General features: G+C 53.8%; 1 protein-coding gene across 2 annotated transcripts in view; it reads right to left on the reverse strand.

Moving 5' to 3' along the window:
* The window catches only part of SDK2 (sidekick cell adhesion molecule 2), a 244,260-nt gene that overhangs the window by 81,625 nt on the left and 141,414 nt on the right, over nt 1–21,221 (reverse strand). For both annotated transcript variants that reach the window (XM_036900084.2, XM_036900083.2), the window contains exons 4-5: nt 11,478–11,625; nt 5,813–5,946 (exon numbers count right to left, since the gene is read on the reverse strand). In XM_036900084.2, coding sequence (XP_036755979.2) covers nt 5,813–5,946; nt 11,478–11,625 — 282 coding nt within the window. The remainder of the gene's footprint in view (nt 1–5,812; nt 5,947–11,477; nt 11,626–21,221) is intronic.

The following is a 21,221-nucleotide window of genomic DNA, read 5'->3' on the forward strand; positions in this document are numbered from 1 at the left end:
CACAGTAGGGGCTCACATACACTTGTCAGGTGGAGGCGTGAACAGAACCAGAGGTTTCATTGTATAACTTCCAGGGTTGATGCTTGAAACAAAAGAGAACTCGTCACGAGGGGGGTTTATTAACACAAAACAACACCCCAAACTCTTCTAAGAGGCAGTAGCATCTCCTTTTTTATTTTTTGAGTTCTTGAAGTAGTAGTTAGCTCTTATCTCTGTGGGTCAGCATAGGCCCCAAATTGGCAGAAGTTTTAATATTCTCCACACACCTGCTCCCTAGAGCTGGAAAATACAACCACCAGGGACATTTTCTCTCACAACAAATCCATCCAGTTGGCCCCTTTCCAGGAGGCGCTGGAGGAAGTAGGCCACAATGACACGTGCAGCCCTGGGGTGATAGCGACAGGGCGCCCCTACGGGGAGGGCGTGCGGCAGCCCCATTGCTGCCCTGGGCCACCCTGTTCAGCCCTGGGCAGGTTTCCCTGGCTGGACTCTAGGTCCGGCTGGGAAAGGACTAGGCAGGATGGGAATAAAATGTAAAAAATAAAGTAAAATGAACCGGGAAGAAAGGAAGAATGTAAAGCAAAATAATTGCAACAATATAAAAGCCTCATGTAGGTGCCATAAAGAGCTATCGGATTGAAAGCTGCTGATATAGCTGAATCCATAAAAGTGTGCTTAAGTTGTTTATTACATGCCGGGCGCACAGGTGCCACGGCCCAGATTAATGGAGCATGAGAAGGAGACAGACAGTTAGAGCCCAAGCAGTGTGCCCCGTGTGCCTGGGTAAACAGACCCTGTGTGGTTTAACAATGTGAGGGCCGCCCCAGGGCCTCAGGCTGGCTCATGGGCTGTTCGAGGGGTGGAGGGGAGACAACACCCACCCAGAGACCCTGGAGGTCAAGCCCAGGCCCAGGCAGCAGCCCACAGGGCTGGAAGGGAGGGACCAGCAGTGGCTGAGGACCCTGAATCCAGCGAAGGAGGGCCTGGGGGGGTGACCTCTGCCTGTCACTGTATCCTGGCTGAGTCTTAGCTTTGTGCGCAGCAAAATGGGGATAGAAATCACTGCCTCTAAGGGTCGTCTGGGTACAGCCCCCGACTCCACAAGTTCCTTCTGGGCGAGTGCTCAGTCCATGCCAGGTTATGGGCCGGGTACCAGGGATTCCCCACCGAGCAAGATGGGCAGGGGTCTGTCCTCTCAGAGTGCGTGGTCTGGGGGGAAGTCAGATCAATGCTCAGATGGGTAAGGGATTAAAGGTGTATGTGATGGGTGTCAGGAAGGAAGGTTCTGGTGGGGCCGGCCAGCTAGGCTGGTCTGGGGTGAGCACGCAGTACCTGGCACATAGTAGATGCTCAATAAATGCCAGTCCCTCATCCTGGGGATTTGCCTGCCTGTGCTTGGGGAGAGCTTCCTCACCTCCTCCCCAGGACCCCCAGGCCTGGAACAAGTGATGGACCCAGAGGCTACCAGGAGGTGAGACCCTCAGGGGTCTCTTGATGGCAGGAAAGAGGACACGCACTGTCCAGGCCCTCTGCTGAACCCAGCCATTCCGTCTCCACAGGAATCCCTGAGACAGGTCATCGTTATTACCCACAATTACAGATGACAAGGCCGAGAAAATGGAGGCCAAAGAGGTGCAGCAATTTATTTCCCAGTGACACTGGCTCATAACAGATGACACCAGGACGGGGACCAGGCTTCCCTGGCTACAGAACCTGCACCATTAACCTCCCCCCGATTGTCTCTCGGGCTCAGTCCTCGCTCAGTCTCAGAGGAAAACAAATCTTCCTTTAGGCTACTGTCCACTCTGCTGGGAGCCACCGACTTCTATCACCTCCCAGACGTCACTTCCAAACCCTGGCCGCCACCAGCAACCTGCTGCCCTCATCCCCCACGCATGCGACCTCCTCGCTGTCCCTGGTGACTTCCTGGTTGCACACGCACATGCTTTTTCTCCATTCCCATCCTCCTTGACTGTTCTGGCATTGAGCTCCAGGGACCCCCTCCCCGGCGCCATTCCCTGAGCTTCCGGGACCTAATGCCCACCTGCCCTCACCACCACTGCGTTCTCCCCTGATGTGGTCAAGCCCTTGGTCCCTCCCACTCCCCCACCCCTGGTCCTTGGCTTCCCCCAATCTCACCATCCCTATGTTCTGAAAATGGCAGCTCTCAGTTGATGTATGGACAGAGAGGGGCAGCTCAGGTGGGTAGACAGGGGCAGCTCATGTGGGCAGACAGGGACAGCCCAGGTGGGCAGACAGGGACAGCTCAGGTGGGCAGAGAGGGACAGGTCAGGTGGGCAGAGGGGGACAGCTCAGGTAGGCAGAGAGGGACGGCTCAGATGGGCAGAGGGGGACAGCTCAGGTGGGCAGAGGGGGACAGCTCAGGTGGGCAGAGAGGGACAGCTCAGGTGGGCAGAGGGGGACAGCTCAGGTGGGCAGAGGGGGACAGCTCAGGTGGGCAGAGGGGGACAGCTCAGGTGGGCAGAGAGGGACAGCTCAGGTAGGCAGAGAGGGACGGCTCAGATGGGCAGAGGGGGATGGCTCAGGTGGGCAGAGAGGGACAGCTCAGGTGGGCAGAGAGGGACGGCTCAGGTGGGCAGAGAGAGACGGCTCAGGTGGGCAGACAGGGACGGCTCAGGTGGGCAGAGAGGGACGGCTCAGGTGGGCAGAGAGGGACGGCTCCGGTGGACTGGGGATGTCAGAAACGGCAGGACACCCCTTACCACTGGCTGTTTTCAGCTGGGGAGGGCTGCGCTGAGTCACCTCACTCATAGGGTCTCTGGATGACTGACTAGGGTGAGGGGGTCAACCTGGCGCTCAGGGACGGGTTGCAGGATACCGACCTCATTAGGTTCATGCTCTGGACAGTGAGGTGCATGGGGCCCCAAAGGTCAAGCCAGGAAAATCACATGCACACAGAGCAAGGAGTAGAGGCATCTTCCACATGAGCTCCTCATGTGGGCAGGGCCCCAGGGCCAGGGGAAGCATAAGGGCTCCCCATGCAGAGGAAAAGTTAGATCCTGCTGCCGCAGGATGATTTTGATAACAGGCGTGAGGGACGTGCGCTGTCATCTATGCTCTGCTTCCTACCTCTTTTCATCCCTGGCATCATGTTACAGATGAGGAAACTGAGGGTCAGGGATCATGTGCCTCACCTGGGCCACAGGTCAGGTGCGTGGTGGGGTAGGGAGGCTAGCTGCTCCCCTCTCCTGGGCAGGCTTCCAGCTGCCCGTGAGCACAGGGGCCACTGACCGCAGGTGGCTGTGAGCTCTTGAAATGTGCCTGGTGCCCCTTTGATTTAGTGTGATTTAATTTTATCTTATTTACATTTAATTAAAAATAGATCCCCAAATTGGTTATTAGAACACTTTTAAGTATGTGTGGAACCACTTAGATATACAACTCCACCTTGCCAGTTGTAAATTTTACAAATTCAAACACAGAGCATGAATTTCGGATGAAAATCTAGCACCCAAATTGGGATGTGCTCTAAGTGTAATATATACACATTTTTTGAAGACTTAGTATGGGGAAAAAAAAAAACCCATGTAATGTATTTCATTAATATTTTCCATATTGATTGTATGTTAAAATGGTAATGCTTTGGATATGCTGGGGTAAATAAAATACATTAACAAAATTAATTTCACCGATTTTTTTGCCTTTTTAAAAAATGAGGCCACTGGCAAATTTTAAATTACTTATGTGGCCCACATTATATTTCTACTGCACAGTGCAGCTCTGAGCCCTGAATGTGGGGCCACCACCTAGGTATGGACGCTTCAAGAGCTGTGACAGTCTGTGTAAGGTCACCACAGTCACCCCGGGCCAGGAGGCAGCTCTCAGGGTCATTGGTCTTGGTCTCTCCTTCTGCATTTCTGAATGGCATAGGTGTCCCCTCGTGGGATGCTAAGAAACTGAACTGAGCAGAGGAAGGATGCAGGGGTGAAGGGGGAGAGCAGAGGGCAAGGTGAGGCTTGGCGAGGTAAACGAGGGGACATGGAGCTCGTGGTGGGCAAAGAGGCAATTGCTCCCAGTAAACTGGCTGGCACACAGGCAGGCTGGGGGATCTGTGTCACCGACATGAGCAGGGTTTTGAAGTGCAGTCACTTGTGGGAGGAGAACTTAGTTGAAAATCAGCTGATTCTGTTCTCAATCCAGTACAAACACTGCATGACAGCAGTGGGGTGGGAGAAATGGCTGGGGGAGGCTTGGGAGGGACATGGGGGTTCCCGGGGGCCAGCTGGAGGGCTGTGGGTGTTGACATGGAGCAGAGAGCATAGGGCCCACCGTCAGCCAGGAGAGGAACTGGTTTAACTTCCTTGAGGAGGTGCTCGGGTGCTGGGGGAGAATCGGACAGTGGGAGGCTCCAACTTCTGGGCTCAGGGTAAACTGAGTCACCCAAGGTGATGCCTGGCCTTGACTTGGACCGTGAACATTGCCTCTTACCAAATGATTGAATTCCATTAGGCATCAGGGACTCTAATCACTGGAAAATTTATGGGGAAAACATGTGCCTCTGATGATTCAATTTCTTTTTATATAGAAATAGCAGCCCCAGGTCATGGGCTGGGCCCCAGGCTTTGGGGACTAGACTGAGACCCTGGCCCAGGCCAACGTCTGAGATTACACCTGTGACCCTGACGGGTCAGTATCCAGGTGGAACTCTCCTTCCTGCATCCAGGTCTCTAAGTAGCCTGGAACGGAGGTAACTGCAAATACGGAAAGGGGCTCTCCTGGGGATCAGAAGGCCCAGGAAGGGGCTGGGGAGTTTGGGGCTCTCTGGACACTGGCAGACAGAGGCTGGGATTGGAGGAAGGACAAGGGAAGACCCCATGAGGATGCACGCTCTCATCTTACTGCTCGTGGCTGTGTCCCAGTACAACAGCCGTGGACAATAAATGAGACTTGCTTTTGGAGCAGGCATGGTACAGATGTGGAGGGACGTGAACATCTGGCTCCCCCAGCTTGAGTGGTTGCTTGGCTGCTGCGGGAAGCTCTGTCCCATGACTGTGAATCCTGGCCAGCCTCTGCTGCTGGAGCCACCACCCCACCTTCCCTATCCCAGGGATGACGCATGGAGGGAGGGGCCAGCCCGGTGGGGAGGGCCAGGCCAGGGAGGACATCCCGGCATTTCCTCGCGGACCAGAAACCGGCCTTCTGTCTTGGTGGGACAAATGCCTCTTTGCCTAAGGAAACCCAAGGGGTCACCCTTTTAGTTTGCTACCCTCTGTGCTCTGGCTTGGGGAGAGCTTTGCCTCTCTCTTCCAGGACGCTGGGGGGGTCTTCAGGGAAGGACAGAGGGGCGCTTTTGGGCAGGAGCCCGGGCAGACAGCCTGTAGTCCCATGGGGGAGGAACTACCTGGTTCCAAGTAGAAGCAGCACTTTCTATATCCCAGCTGAGTACAGGCAGTTAGTATATTTCTTTAAAAACGAGGTTCCCATCTCCTGGAGAGCTCTCCCTGGTAGCACCTCAGCCCCCGGGGTGGTTGTTGTCCACACAGGCACGAGCTCTCTCCTACCCTCCACGCCCTCCCCAGGCCTCCAGTGGACCTGCTAACAGCCAAGCTAAGGTCCCCCCTTCCTGACGCAGGACCCCCGACTTGCCTCAGGAACGGATGGGGTCCAGAACTCGGCTCCCCCCTTGCTTCTGCCCTCACATCCCCACCACAGCCGGTCTCTTCTCCCTCCTCCCCTGCCCTCCTCCGGTCTCCCTCCTCCACTACCATTCCATCTTCCCAATGACCCCCTGGAGCCCCATTCCCAAGATTTAGTGACGCGCTCTGGATCAGTCCCAGGCCCTGTTGCTTACTTTGCACGGCGAGAGTGATGGGCTGGCTGGTCTTGTTATCCCCGTTCTGGTCATTAACAGCCTGCACGTAGTAGCGGCCCGCGTCAGGAGCCACCGACGACAGGATGACAAGGGTGTTCTCCAGGGTGATGGCTCTGGGAAGAAAATAAGGACTCCTCAGCCAGGGGCCCTGAGCATCCAGGGATGGAAGCAGGGACATGAAGCTGGGGGCCCTGGAGCCCTCCTCCAACCCACCTCCCAGAAGCACTTACTGCCTAAACTCTAGCCATGTTTAGTCTGTAGTGCTGAGGGCATTGGCGGTCAGACCCAAATACAGCACAGGCCCAGAGCTCTGGGAACCATCCACAGGAAGCTTCCGTGCCCTCATGCCAGGCCTGGGCTAGGGGCCAGAGCTCCCACGGAATTCTGCCCCTTCCCACATCATAGCACCATGGCCATGTGAGGTTCTCTCTGCAACCAGGAGCATCCAGAGACCAAGGAAATCCATTTACTGGAATGAATGAATGGTGAGGGATGACAATAAATTTAGAAATGAGCAGGACCATTCCAGAATCAGTGCCTTAACCTTTTTGCTCTGACTGATCCTAAAGCTACAGGCCACCAGGAACACAGACTTCTGGGCTTTATATGCCCCTCCAGCCCCCTCTTAGGGTATCAGTTTCCACCCCCAGAAGCCAACAACAAAAACACATTGGCTGGTTGAGAGGGGAGAAAGGAGGCTGGCCGAGCAGTGGGGTGTTTCCGTGGGCTGTCTGCAGGCAGGGAACCCCACTGGATGTGGGTGGGACTGTGCCAGGAGGCTGCCCACACTGGCTGCCCAGCTCCCCCTTCGCCCATACTCCCGACAGCAAACAAAACCATTAGTTTGTCAAGCCTATCTCTGGATTTTAATGTGATGTGCCCGAGACAGCTGTTAAACATCCTTAATGTTAGTTTAACAAGGACAAACCCAGTTGAATTCTTTTCAAATTTCCCATTAGGTGGATGTTACATGGTTTTAAACAGGCTCTCAAATAAACGTCCCTGCTAATGCCCCTCCAGGCCTGGCTGTGCTGCTGTCCCCTGTCCTGGTTTTGGGGGTTCACGTGCTGAGTCTCACACTGTCAGTGGATTTGGGGAAGTAGGGAGGCAAAACCCCTGCCCCAATTCTTGGGTTCCCTAATAATGTTCAATTTTTTTTTTTTTTGACTTCCAATTAATGAGGTGCTGGGCGGTAGGACAGAGGCAGGCCAAAATATTTTTAAAGTGACGAGATGGGACAGGGTGACCATTTTCCCCACATGGGCTCTTGCCCGTTAGTGTAGCCTGTGGGGTGCCCGAGGGCTGGGGGAAGGGAAGCTGGGCTGTGGCCAGGGCAGGGGGCAGCTTTGGTTAGTGGCTCGGGCCTCGGCCTCTAAGGGCCACACAGCCTGTACCTGGCTGGGCCTCAGAGTCTTTACCTGAGCAAGGAGTGGAAGCAGATGCTGGTGAGGGGCCCGTCCAGCCCTGAGGCTGAGGGATGCTGACGTCTGTCCCTGTTGCAGTGAGGTCCCCGTCTAGCCTGAGGCTGTCTCCCTCCGTGTTGCACAGCCCTTACCTGGCACACAGTCCGTCAGGACTAATCTGGTGAGCAGCCCTGCCCTGGACCACTTAGGTTCCCCCCTCCCCACCCTCTCCCACGGCCAGGGCACTGCAGGAGCAGGCTGAGTGAAGCCTCTGGTGGGTGGGCACTCTGGACACGGCCTGGTGCCACTCTCCAGTTCAATGCCTGTCCTGAGCCCCCTCAGCCTCCAGAGAAGAAGGCTCCCATCTCCAATCCCCTTCCTCTGTGACCCAGAAGACTCCTCCCCCAACCTACTCTCTCCTTGAGCAATACTGGGTCTATACTATGATCGATCCTTCTTGGTTACTGGTTCTCTACTTGCCCCTCCAGAGGACATTTGGCATTGTCTGGACAACTCTTGGCGAGAGAAGCTTGGGGCTGTGCTCGCACCCAGTGGGCAGAGGCCAGGGATGGTGCTAAGCACCCTATGGGGCACAAGACAGCCCCCACCAAAGATTTACCAGGCCCAAACTGTGGCTTGTGCTGTGGTTGATGCCCTGTCCTGGTGGGACGGTGCACTGAGGTGGCAGGGACGGCCACGGAGTACTGAAGCTGCTCCCCTCCACAGAGTACTGAAGCTGCTGGGAAGCCAGGGGTCACTGTCCCTAGCCCCTTGCCTCCCGGCAGGACAGTGTGGCTGAGCCACGGATACGGAGGAAGGTATGTGCAACACCTCTAGGCTTGGACCACAAGAATGCCCAGGGCAGCCGCCATGCTGTCACAGCAAGGCAACTTGAAGGCCTGGTGCTGATGACAGCAGAGCACCCAGCAGCCAGGGCCCCTGAATGACCCTGGAGGAGACCCCTCCTCGCCCCCATCCTTCACCTGTGGTGGGACTTTCAATGAGCAAGAAATAAACGTCTATGTTGCTAAGTCCCTGGGATTTGGAGGTCTGTCTGTCACTGCAGCTAGCATTGCCTGACTATCACGAGGAACGTGCTCTGGACTGGGACCCACAGGGCCTAGGCTCGAGTTCTGCATGTGGTGTGGACCGGGATGCAGAGAGACTGGTATGTGCTGGTGGCCTTTGACCTGGCCTTTTGTGCAGGACAACCGTTCCCTTGATAGATGGTTCTGGAATGACCCTGTACCTCATTTCCAAAGCACACAAAGCTGTTTCTGGTACTCTGCAAGGCTTCCAGTTGCTGCACCCCAGAGGCACGCACGCTGGGGGCTGGCAAGAATTCTTGCAGGGTATGGATGTCAGGGCTCAGCTCTCAGGCCCGGCTGGGTTCTATTTCTCAGCCATACTTCTCTGGTTTCAACCCACTAGGTCTGTCTTTCCCGTGTCTCTGATTGGCCCAGCTCCACCCACCTTCCATCTACTCCTCCCACTGAACCAGCCTTTTTTCTGGGCTCCATGGGGGCCCAAATGATAATTTAATTAAGAATAAAATAAATCATCCTAGGACCTGCCCAAAGCCCCCAGCATGTGTCTGTGGGGCATCTTGCCTCCTTCTCAACAGGGAGCACCAGGGGACGGGCGAGGTGTCGCTAATCGCTGTCTCGGCGCTGGCAGCGAGAGCAGCCCCTGCAGACAGTGACCCTCCGCAGCCCGGGCGCCCCCCTGGCTGACAGCACTCATTAGATAGGTATCTCTGGCAAACAGACACCAGAGAATTTGCTTCCAGGGACTTTTCCTGTCAGTTATGTATATTCATCTGCTGTAGTTGCGGAGATAAAATCACCGGTGTTCTCAGGTGTTTGCTAGGAGTGTTGGCGGGGGCTGGGGGGCGCTGGGTGTGACCGTGAAGGTGTGTATGTGTGTGCATGCCAAGACCATCTGTCCTGGTGCCAGAGGCTGTTGGGGATGAGAAGGGGGTGAGGACAGGAATGAGGAAAGGAGGTGTGAAGGGGCAAGGTAAGAGATGATGGGTGTGAGGGTGGAGAAAGGGTTTCAGCTACCGCAGTGAATGTAGCAGGTAAGGGCCGTGTGGCCTTTCCTGCAGCCACGCACATACTGCCAAGCTATCGTGGCACTCCTCCCTGAGTCTGGATGAAGCCTCAGAACCTCGGCACGGCATTCCAGATAGCACTACCAGTTGACCGGTTTGCAGGATGCCATCACTGCTACACGCAGGACATGTGGGATGACCTCAGCACCTGTGTGGCAGAGCCCCCCGTCTACAACTCAACCTCAGTATCTGTGTTAGTGGTTAGCTACGTTCTGCTGGCTTCACTGCACCTGAACTGGGCTGAAGGGAGCACACCCTGACTCACACGGCGTAAGTCCATCTGTTAACCTGGGGTGCTACTCTAGTATTCACCTGCTTTACAGCCACACCCTTTGGCATGTGACTTTGCAGGCCCTCTCACTGAATGGCGGAGTCAATTTCCCTGCTTCCAGATTCTGGGTTCTACCATGCGACTTGTTTTGACCCATGGGATGTTAGCAGAGGCTTGAAAAATCAATCCGTTTCTGCTTCCTCTCCTATTCCTCTGCAATTGGCAGGAGAAGATGCTAGGGCTAGCTGGCTGGAGGGTGAGACGTGTGGAGCAGAGCTGAGCCACCCAGTTATTCTAATGAGTCAAAAGCCAGCCACCGCCAGACAAATGAGAGAGCCCAGCCAAGATCACCAATCTGCAGATTCACAGGACAAATAAATGCTTATTGCTTTAGGTCATTGGGACCATTTGTTACGCAACATTATCATGCCTGTAGGTAACTGATACATTCTAGGACAGTGGCTGCACATTAGAATCACTGAGGAGCCTTTGAAAATCCCAGTGCCAGGGCACATCCCATTCCAATGAAATCAGAGTGTGAGTGAAGGGTAGTATCTAAAGATTAATGTATTTTAAATTAACCTAGATAATTTCAACAAGTAGCCAGGTTGAGAATCACGGTACCAGGACTGATTCTCTACAAGTGCAGTCACTTTATCCTTTTTTCCCCTACGCCTTGGTACCGGTTGTCTCATCATTTCCACATAAGGACAGAATTCAGGAGCCTGATCTGGAGTCGGCAAGCCTGGAACCAACTGTGTGAGATTTGGCAAAGCAGTTAAACTTTCAGGAGCTTCACTTCACTGCCTGTAAAATAGGGATAAAACCAGCCACCTGGTAGGGCTGCTGTGAGGGTCATGCATTCAACAGGTGTATTTTGAGCTCTGGGGATAGAAAAGGGAATGAAGGGGACAGAGAGTCTCTGTTTTGGAGGGAGGAATTGTCCTTGAGGAGAGGTGGCATGCAGGGCGTGAGCCCAGGCCCAAGAGCACAGCCTGCACTCGGTAAACGGGCACCACTGTTACTGCCAGAATATTATCATGTCATTATTATTATGCTTCTCTCACTAGGCTTCATGTTCCCCAAGGACAAGAATTGCCTGTCTTGGCACCCGCTTTCTGCAGAGACCTGGACCGGCTCCACCCACAGGGAACCAGCGCTGAGTAGACAGGACAATGGCGATCTTTCTTCTTCCCTGGGGTAGGGGGGAGTTGGGAATCCGGAAGAGGAAAGCCTGGGCTGCCTCCACACCCTGAGGGTGTGTCCCAGGAGGAAAGCTCACCCCTGCCCTCTGAGGAGGTGTTAGCTCCGTGGCTCCTGCCCACAAGCCAGGCTGCACCGCCGACGCCCTGGGCCACACAGAGGGGCACTTGTGAACGCTGAAAGGACTGTGTGTCTCTCTCCCCTCCAGGCCTCCCCTCCTCCCCGCAGCCAAAACACACGGGCAACACCCAGGGGCCGCCCACCCGCTGGGGATCCCGTGCCTCCCATGGCCCCCTGCCTTGTCCGCGGAGCCCTGGCCGGGCACCACGGTGACAACGCCCGTCTGGGCCTGTCTGGGCTGTCTAAGTGCTCTGGGAGGCAGGATTATTCCCCAGCTGAGCGTGCAGCCAACGCCCTGGGATTCCCCAGGAGGGCGACGGAGCTGTCACGGCTCCAAGTCTTGTCACGCACATTTCCAGAAAGCCCCTCGTGAACCAGACTTCCTCGTTATCTCGGAGGTCCCCGATCTGGCTACACCCCAGAAGAGCTAAAAAGCTTCTGTGGAAAGGGCCCTCCTCAGCATTTGGGGGGCTTCATGTGGCCCCCCCATTTCCTTTCCCAGGGCAAGCCCCCCGCCCCCAGCGGGGTGCTCACATGCGGCTGCTGGGCGGGATCTTGCGGCCCTCCCGGAACCAGGTCACCTGCGGCCGGGGGAAGCTGGCGATGCGCGGGGCGCGGATGACCGCGGCTTCTCCGTGGGAGACGCTCTGGCGCTTCTCGCCCTCCTCGAAGCTGCCCATGTCTGCGGGGGGAAGAGCGCTGTCGGGGTCAGGCTGCCCAGCTCCAGGGCTGGGAGTGGTGGCAGCAGGAGGGAAGTGAGGGGCAGACAGGATGACCGTGGGGAAGGGGGGCGCCACGCTCAGACCACCCGCATGACTCCATCACCCACCCGCTAACCCTAGCGCTACGACACACCCTGCTTTGGGCTTTTGGGACTTATATCCATTTATATCCGTATATCCGTGAATCGATTGATTCATCCAATAGCCACGAGAGGTTGGACATCATTTCACACATTTAAACAACTGAAAAATGACCCCAACGGGCTCAAGAGAGGTTCACCGACTTGTTTAAGGACATGTGGTTAGGAAGGAGCAGTGAGGATTTGAACTCAGACCTCAGAGCCTGGAGTCAGAACTTCCCTTCTCCCTGCCCTAGAGCACAGCAGGGCTTTAGGTGTGAGGCGAAGGGCATGTCTTGAGGCCCACCTCCTGTGCCCTTGGTGGGAGGGGGCGCATGCTGTGGGTCAGAGCGTCTTGCAGGCTCATAACGGTTTGAAGATTTCCTTCCCTTGCCCCCTGTGGGGAGTGTGTGAAGCTGCATGAATGTGTGAACCTAAACACCATACTACCCTTTCATGAACATGCCAACCCCTTTGGCAGATAAGAAGGGGAACATTTATTCCAGCTCCGACTTCTGCCAGCCAGGACAGGAGCAGAGAGCAGTGGAGATGCATGTGGGAAACTTCTGGCTGCCCCCCTGCCTGCTGGGGTTGGGGTGGGGTCTAATTCAGATAGCAGAGGCTGGGAGATGGCTGGTGGGAAGGGATGTGTGCACTGACCACCAAGACTCTTGAAACTTATTGCATCCTGGCTACTCAAAGTGTGGTCCGCGGGCCAGCAGCCTGGGCACCACTCCAGGCCTGCTGACTCAGGACCTGCGTTTTAACAACCCGGTGAAGTGTGTCTATATTCAAGTGTGAGAAGCATCTTTGTCCTCAAACCTGACTGTGTGTCAGTCAGAATCACCTGCAGAGTTAAAAAATGCCAACGCCAGGATCTCACCCCCACACTCCTGATTTCTGGTATGGGGCGTGACCTGGCTGTCAGAATTCACACGAACGCAGCAAGGTGCTGACCACTGAAAGCTCGGTTGCGTTTTCCCTCTACCGTTCCCTCCCTAACCAAGGGCCACATCTACACGGCTGGTCTGCTGCTTTGACTTACTTCTCAACTTCCTGATTATCTTTATCTCTTCTTCCTTCCTTCAACCAGGAAAGCCCCAGCCTAGCTGCTCCTTAGAATCCCCTTTAGTGTTCCCAGAGGGAGGGGCATTTGGGGGTGGGTGGGACTCAGACATTGTATTATTTCTTAAGCAGCTCAGGGAGTTCCAGTGTGAGCCGAGGTTGGGAACTACCGTCTGGCTTCAGGCCAGTGGTTCTTACATTTTGGTGGGTCGCAGAGTCCCCTGGGAGCCTGGTAAGCCCACAGCTTGCTCCTGTCCTACCCTCCTCCCTTGGGCATGGAAGGGCCCTGCTTCAACATGCCTGGGTCTCTACCAGGTTTGAGAACCACTGGCCTATACTCTCGTTTTCCAAAGACCTGGTCTTGGTTCTCTTCTTGGCCACACTGCCCTCTTGGTGGCCAACCCGAATCTAACGGTTTTGATAAGAGTCCCTCTGCAAAGACACCATACCTATTCTGGCTCTTCCCTGAGCTCCAACGCCCAACACCCAGCTTCCAAGAGAAAATGTTAGGTGCGTCTCACCTCCGTGCCAAGCCCTCCTTGCTCTGGTACTTCTATTAATAGCTGCCCCGCCCACGCCTGCCAGGATCCCCAGGCTCAAACCCTCGGGGCCTTCTGTGATCCTCCCTTTCCCTGGCTCTTCCTCTGGAACATCACTCCCATTTACCAGGCCTCTCTGCTCCCACGGGCCCCGCCAGAAAGCTGGCCCTTTACTCCAGCTGCACCGACCCCCACATGATCTCCTTCCTACCGTGGATTCCCCTCCCATCCATCTTCCACACTGTCCCTGATTAACTTCCTGACCACATCACAGACTTGCTCCGTACCTCTGGGCTCTCCTCACTGCCCCAGGAAAGGCCAAATCCCCTTGCCTAGATCCAAGGTCATCCCTCCCTTATCTAACCCCAAACAACCTTTCCGGTCTCCACGCCACCACGTCCTGTGTCCCTGCCTGGAATGCCACCAGAATAAGCCATGGGTCACCAACCTGTCACAATTCAAAGTATTCCAGAGGGGCCTAGCTGATTAAGAATATCAAGAGGCAAATTCTGCTGTTGGCATCCTTGTTCTAAATCTGGTAGGCAGTGAATGTAAGGTTAGTGGCTTTGGAGTCACTGAGACCTGGGTTCAAATCCTACCTCTGTTACTTACTAGGCATGATCTTGAGCAAATTTTTGACCTTCAATTTCCACTTATACTAAATGGAGAGTACCTCCCGCATAGGTTATAGTCAGTATTAGATGAGAGAATAACACGTGTGTCCGGCTGTCTCTTTCCAAAGATGGCTACGTCAATATGCATCTCCCACCCAACATGCTCTGGAATATGCTGGATGTAATGTGACATGACTTTCACGACTGGTCCTCAAAAGGATACAGCTTCCTCCTGGATCTCTCCAGACACTCCTATTGGAATCCAGTCACCATGTTGTAAGGAAGCTCAGTCTAACCCCCGGACATGGGAGTGACCCGTGTCAGGGGATCCGAGGTCCCCACATGACAGCCAGCATCCACACTGGACATGTGAGTGAACAGATGAGCCCTCAGATAATATCAGACCCCAGCCTTTGAGCCTTCCAGCTGCGGCCTCAGTCACCACAGAGCAGAGACAGCTGTCCTACTGTGCTCAGGTTCAGACCCACAGAATCCTTGAGCATCATAAATTATTGCTGTCCACCATTATGTTTTGGGGGTAATTTGTAACGCAGACATTGAAACTGGAGGAGTACATTAAAGTGCTAAAACTACAATTGCTATTTGTAGTATTAAAATATTGGAATCCTGTGTATTTTTCACAGTTAAACAATCAACCTCTTTAACAAAGATGACCCCATGCCACCCAAAGTTAAAGAACAAAGACTTGTTGAACCCAGGCCCTGTGTCGACCCCTGACTTCACACACATTGTCTCATCCAGCCCTCATAATAACACGACAAGCTCAACTTTAATAAATACACATTTCTAGTTGTTTACTAATTTCTATTACTTGGCTCTGTCTATAAAAAATTGCATCAATAAATCACATTGATTTTGGTTGCTACAATAATTTTATCTTTTTAAAAAACTTTTTACAGAACTCTGAAGATATATTTGAACAATTTAAAGCAATTTCATGGTAATAGTGTTTCTTTCTTCTCTCTCTAGTTTATTAGCCCGATTTCATCAGTGAGGAAATTAAAGCTCATGGAGACAGAGTGGCTTACCCAACGGCAAGCAGTCAGAGCCTGGCTGGGCCAGCATTCAAACCTCTCCCTTCCTGTGTATTTCTTTACTTCTTTCATGACTCATACCCTGCATTAACATTCTTAATGCACATGCTTCATCTCTTTCTACTACACTGTAAGTTTTAAGAGGCAGTTATATTCAGTTTCATTCATTAGCAAATCCCTACAAGACGCCTGGCCCTGAGCTCTGCACACAGTAGGCTCTCTCTAAACTCACCCAATGTCATCACACACTGTGCATCAGGCAGGCTGTGTGCTCAGCAGTGAAGAAAGACCTGCCCCTGCCCTCAAGGAGCTTATAGTCTGGTCAGGAAGCTAACCTACAGATCTTCGGTGACATACTGCAGCAGCCGGTAGGGAGAAGGGACAGGGCCCTTCTCGGGGAGGCAGTGGGAGAACATACTTCAGACTGGGAGGTGGGGTGAGGCTTCTTTAATCAGAGACATAAATAAGAGTAGGTGTTAGCTACATGTGTGATGGTCCAGAGGGCAGAGGGCGTGTGAAGGCCCAGAGGTAGGAGAGAAAGGCTAGTGAGAGGAAATGAAAGAATGCCAGCAGGGGAGGGTAGAGGGTTTGTTCAGCAGATGGATGGATAAATGGATAACTGGATGGTTGGAGGGATGGATAGATGGAGGGAAGGATGGATAGAGGGGGAGGGATGGGTGGATGGATGTCTGTGTGGTGGGATGGCCGGATGATTGTATGGATGGATGTCTGTGTGGTGGGATGGCCGGATGATTGTAGGGATGGATGGATGTCCAGTGGGATGGATGGATGATTGTATGGATGGACGGATGTCCGGTGGGATGGATGGATGATTGTATGGATGGACGGATGTCCGGTGGGATGGATGGATGATTGTATGGATGGATGGATGTCCGGTGGGATGGATGGATGTTTGTACGGATGGATGTCTGTGTGGTGGGTTGGCTGGATGAGGGAAGGGCACCACGGGCCTCGGTCCATGTTTTGTAGTGGGTGCCCTCCTCCACCTGTCCATCCCACATCTCCCCACCTCGCTGTGACTCCCAGACCCCCTGCACCCTCCCATTTGCTCCACTTTGTCAAACAGCCTTCCTGGGTCTGCTCAGAGAGCCTCTTGTCTCTGCTCATGGGGCCCTGGGCATAGCTGCGCATGTACTGAACAGCACAGAGAGAGGCTGCTAAGAGGGTGTCTGCTCAGCTGGGCAGTGCAGGACAAAGGCCGGAGGAGGGGAGGCCACGTGCTGACAGAGCCTGGGGACTCAGGATCTCCCAGGAGCACTCACTCACTCTAAGGTAGAAGCAGACGGTTCCCTACACTTCTGCTCCCAGGTACGTGCTTGCTAGTATGCACGTTATACCCTGCAGTGCTGGCCCACCTTCCCTAATACATTCCCCCAAGAGCAAAGAAGTGTGAGCCTGGGGCACAACCGGATGTGGCCTAAAATTCCTGATGTCTGTTATATCTTAAAAGGTCTTGTAAAACATGCATTCTAATTCAGAATATATTCAGATTTTTAAAACTTTTTATCAGGAAATATGTCATGCATATAAAAGAGTGAATATAATTATATGTACAGGTTAAAGCAAACAGAACGAACACTCACATACCCACCACCCAGTTTAAGGAAAAGAACACTAACAAACCTGTGCCCTCTCGCACGGTGTCCCTGCCGTCACATCCCTGCTCTCCAGAGGTGACTGAATTTTGTGTGAATCCTGAATCCTGTGTCAATCACGGCATTGCTTCCCCACCACCCCCGCTGAAGTTTCACCACATACAGAGGCATCCCTAAACAATTTATGTTTAACTTAGTCTGTTTCTAAGCCCTTTATACCTGGAACGATTCTGTGTCATGTACTGTGATTTGCTTTTCTTTGTGCAACATTTTTTTGGGGAGCTCCATCTATGTCCTTGACTTAGTCGTTTTCAGAGCTGTGCAGATATCTGTGTACTGAGAGAGCACAGAACTCTGCGGTTGGGGCTCGTTTGCAGTGTTTTGCTGTCCTGATGAGAACAGTCTCACATGGATCTTGCACACACAGCTAAGAGATTCTCCGGAGTATGTGCCTAAAAGTGGAATTGCTGGGTGGTAGGGTTTGCACACGTTAATTTTATGAGATAATGCCAACCTCGTCTCCAGATTCACACTACCAGCAGCGTTGGGAATTTCTGCCAATGCTTGATCTTTCTAGGCTCTTTGGTTTTTCCAATTTGGTGGGCATGGAATGGTATTTCATTCTAGTTTTTTTTGTCTTTATGAAAACAATGCTTCCCCCTCCAATCAGATTGTATATCCTGCTTCTGCCCCAACATCCATGAATTCTTCTGCATTCTGAGTAAAATCCAGAGTGCCATCCACATCTCCTTCCACTCATCACTTCCCTCACTCTGCTCCAGCTGCCTGGGCCTCAGACACCCATGTCCACCCCAGGGCCTTTGCACGTACTGGTTCCTGGCCTGGAATAACCTTTCCCTCTGTCCATGTGGCTCATTCTCTCACTTCCTTTGAGACTCTGCTCATTGTCACCTCCTCAGACAGCCTCCCTCAGCCACCACATCAAATTGGACCCCTACCCTGGCCTCCATCCTTCTCACCTGGTTTTCATTTTTTCCTTATGCGACTTCATTTCTTCACGGGCCTTCCATATTCTATACTACATCATATATTTACCTCTTAACTTTTGTCACCTCCACCTGAGGACAGGGACATGTGTCTTGGTTTTGTCCCCTGTGTCCTCACTGCCCGGAACAGAGCTCAGCATGTGGTGGGCATATGGCAATAGCTGTTTCCAGACTAAATGAAACATTCAGATAAAATGGGTGCTCCAGGAAGACACAATAATGTTAGCCTGAACCACAGCCTGGCCCCTTAATGTTCTACAGTCAGTGCTTGCCCTCAGGTGGAGAATTAAAAAAACCCATTGATTAATGAGTTGGAGCACACAGACTATCAAAGGGCCCAGCCTGGAGAGAGTACTGAGAGCAGAGTAGGCTTGCTTTGCTCTGCAAGGCCACCTAGGCTGGCCCCTGGGTGACATTTTGGGCACCAACCTCCACCTACGTGACAGCGGGCCGGATGCCCTCAAGTCCCACTGTGTATGGAGGCTGTCGAGCCACTGGCAGAGGGAAGCCCGGCTCCCAGATGGGGCAGGAGCCCCTGGCCCTGTGCTGTGTGGGTGGGCCTGTGACAGGGGCTGCGACACTGCCCAGGTGAGAACACAGAGGCGGTGCCAGGATCCGTGGCCTGAGGGAGGCTCTCCAACTCTCTCCGCCATTCAGCCCACCGCAGCACATCAGACCTTTATGGTGACTTTAAAAAAACAAAGACACTCTGGGTGGGGACAGGAAGGGAGCTGGGGAGGGGGGCTGATGTTTTATTGACTTCACCTTAATTGCTGTAATTAAAAACATGTAAAGAATCTTTTTGTAACGACTCTGCCATTAGCATTAGTTGTAAGCACAGCTGCCTTATTTAATTTCTCATTAGAACCCAGTTCAGTCCTTCTTTGGGAAGGGTGGTGGGAGCTGGGGGTGGGGCCTGCCTGGCCTGACCCCTGGAGAGAGCCCCAAGGGCAGTGGTCAAGGTCACCAGCAGGGACAGAGGGCTTTGGAGAGAGGCAGCCACACCCACCCATCCTGAGACCCATGTGCCTCTGTGGGGCTGTGTAAGGGACGGAGGGATGGACGCAGGTACGGGAGGCACAAAGCGGGGAGAGCTCTGGTCTGGGGTACAGCGAGTGAAGCACCCACTCCCAGGGGCCTGCAGGTGTGCAGGGAGTGCCTACAGGGCACGCCCTCAAATTCTGCAACCTCCATGCAGTGCCTCCCTCGCATCACCCTGGGTCCAGCATGGAGAGGAGATGTGGTGGCTAGAGAAGTACCCACGAAGGCAGACAGGTGAGAGGGGCTGTGCATGTTTATTCCTGGCACTTTCCCTGGTTGGCCTCACAGAGGAAAGCCTGCTCTGCCCTGAGGGTTCTCCAGAATGACTGTTTCGGATGGTCTGTATCCACTGATGGCTTCATCTGTGTGACTGTCCACAAGGCAGGCACTGATATTAGCGTTCCTTTTCATGCATGAGGAGGAAGCGAAGGCACAGAGGGGTTAAGTGACTTGCCCAAGGTGACACAGGTAGGGAGAGGTGAGCCAGGATTTGAACCAGGAGGTCACAGCTACACCCCACGGGGTGATGGTAGCGAGGCACGAGAAGGTAGATGGTAGCAATCTGGCTGTGAGGCCTTGGGCTGTTGTCCAAGCTCTCCGAGCCTCAATTTCCCCATCTCCAGATGTGGCTGATAACTATGCCTGCCTGCCTCTCAGACCCGTCCTGGGAACCCGCAGTGAAGACATTTACAGAACTGCACCAGAGGAGGGATTATCCTGGAAGCTTTGTTGTGTCTCCACTAGCATCTCCTTAGGGACCTGGGCTTAGATCCCTGTCTGTGATGGTTCTGGATCTTGGGGCATAACCTGGAGTGGCCCAGGACCCACGGGACCTGCACTGTACAGTGGGGAGATCCAGGTAACCCCACCCCCGGGGGGGTCTGTGCTGGGGCAGAAGGTTAGGGTTTGGGGCAGCCTGAGTCCCTGACATCTGCTTCTCACCCCCTCTCAGGCTGGGAGCGCAGGTCAGTCTAAGCCCTTCACTGCAGTATGCGGGCATGCCAGGTGAACTGGGTCCTTATCAAAGGCCTCTGCCCACAGTCGGGGCATCTTGCTTGTTTGCTCTGCATGTGGGCCTGGTCAGAAGGCATCCCTCAGCTTGGGCACAAGAGGATACTTGTGGATCTAGGGGGAAGGGCCATATGCATGCTCTGGTCTAGCTTCTAGGGGGCATCTCCACACTGGGTACATGTAAGGAGCATGCACATGGTAAGGGGTCAGGGGGCTGATTCCTGGGCTCATGGGTCCTGATCACAGCCAAGCAAAGAAGAATTTCCACCACACAGACACTGGCTTCCCTTCTTTTGTCTTTTTGATCAGCAGGGCCAGCTTCCAGGAAACTGTGTCATCTCACCAGCTCTCAGTTTCAAAAAGTTCCTGTTGTCTCCCATGAGCCAAGGCCTTGGGGCAGATACTTCACCACCCCAACAGCCTGGAATGACTGGTGTCCTGGATGGCATTTCCCACCGCACGCACACACATACATGTCATCACCAGCAAATAGGTGAGCAAAAAGGCAGAGCAATGCATGTACAAATGTGGCTGTAGGCATATGCACATGCACGCTCTCTCCCACACACAAAGGGACAGAAGCTGGTCGATCCAGATGCACACCTTTGCACACACACTTGTGCACACACTGTGCTCAGTCTTTCTGGAAGGTAACCCACTGCCCTGCCCTCGGCCCTGCTGGACTCTGGGCACCGGCTAAATGAAGCTCTCTGGGAGTCCTCCAGCTGGCCGGCAGCAGCCCTGATCCGTCATTGTAATTTAGGGCTTTTCCTCTCCTTGGAGTAAGTGGATCTGCCATTGGTGCTGATTTATGGGGACAGTCCATCCTCCACTTTGATTATGGTTGTTTTCCATAATTATTATAAACACACTTTGTCTCACTTGAGGTTTTCTTTTAACTTTCTCTCCCTACTTCTCTCCAAGGAGCAAGCTCTCTCCTGTGCTAAATTGGAGGTGAGCCCCTCTGGGCTCTGATGAGAGGTGTCATTTTTTAAAGATTCGGGGATTGTTAAGGCCTTTCATCTTTCCATGTCTCACTGTGCAGCTTTGGACATCTGCCCCTAAAATCCCAGGATGACACCGTCCACAGCGAGGCCCACTGTAGCGCACAGCAGCTATTTTGAGATGGGGGCAGAACTGGGAAGGCGATACTGAGCCACAGGGGGACGGTGTTGATTGGTGGCTCTGGGGCCCTGGCCCCTGGCCCCTGAGATGCCCTTGGGTTTTTCTGAGGCTGCCTTCCCATCTTCCATCTGAGGAAGTCCTTCTGGGGGCTGGTGGCACTGGGGAGAAGGCTGTCACCCCCAGAGACTCCATGAGGGCCTGCCACTTTACCCTCTGCTTGCCTGGCCCTTCCGGGAATGCCATCCTGTTGTCTCCTGGCTCCTTCTTAGAGTTACGGAACCCACCGTAGGCATCTCCCGATGGCCGCAGAGACCAAGGGGACCCTACGCTGAGCTGGGTCACGGGTGTCCCCAGGTGGTCTGCC

This window comes from Manis pentadactyla, chromosome 4 (assembly GCF_030020395.1).
Source record: "Manis pentadactyla isolate mManPen7 chromosome 4, mManPen7.hap1, whole genome shotgun sequence".
NCBI classification, from domain to species: Eukaryota; Metazoa; Chordata; class Mammalia; order Pholidota; family Manidae; genus Manis; species Manis pentadactyla.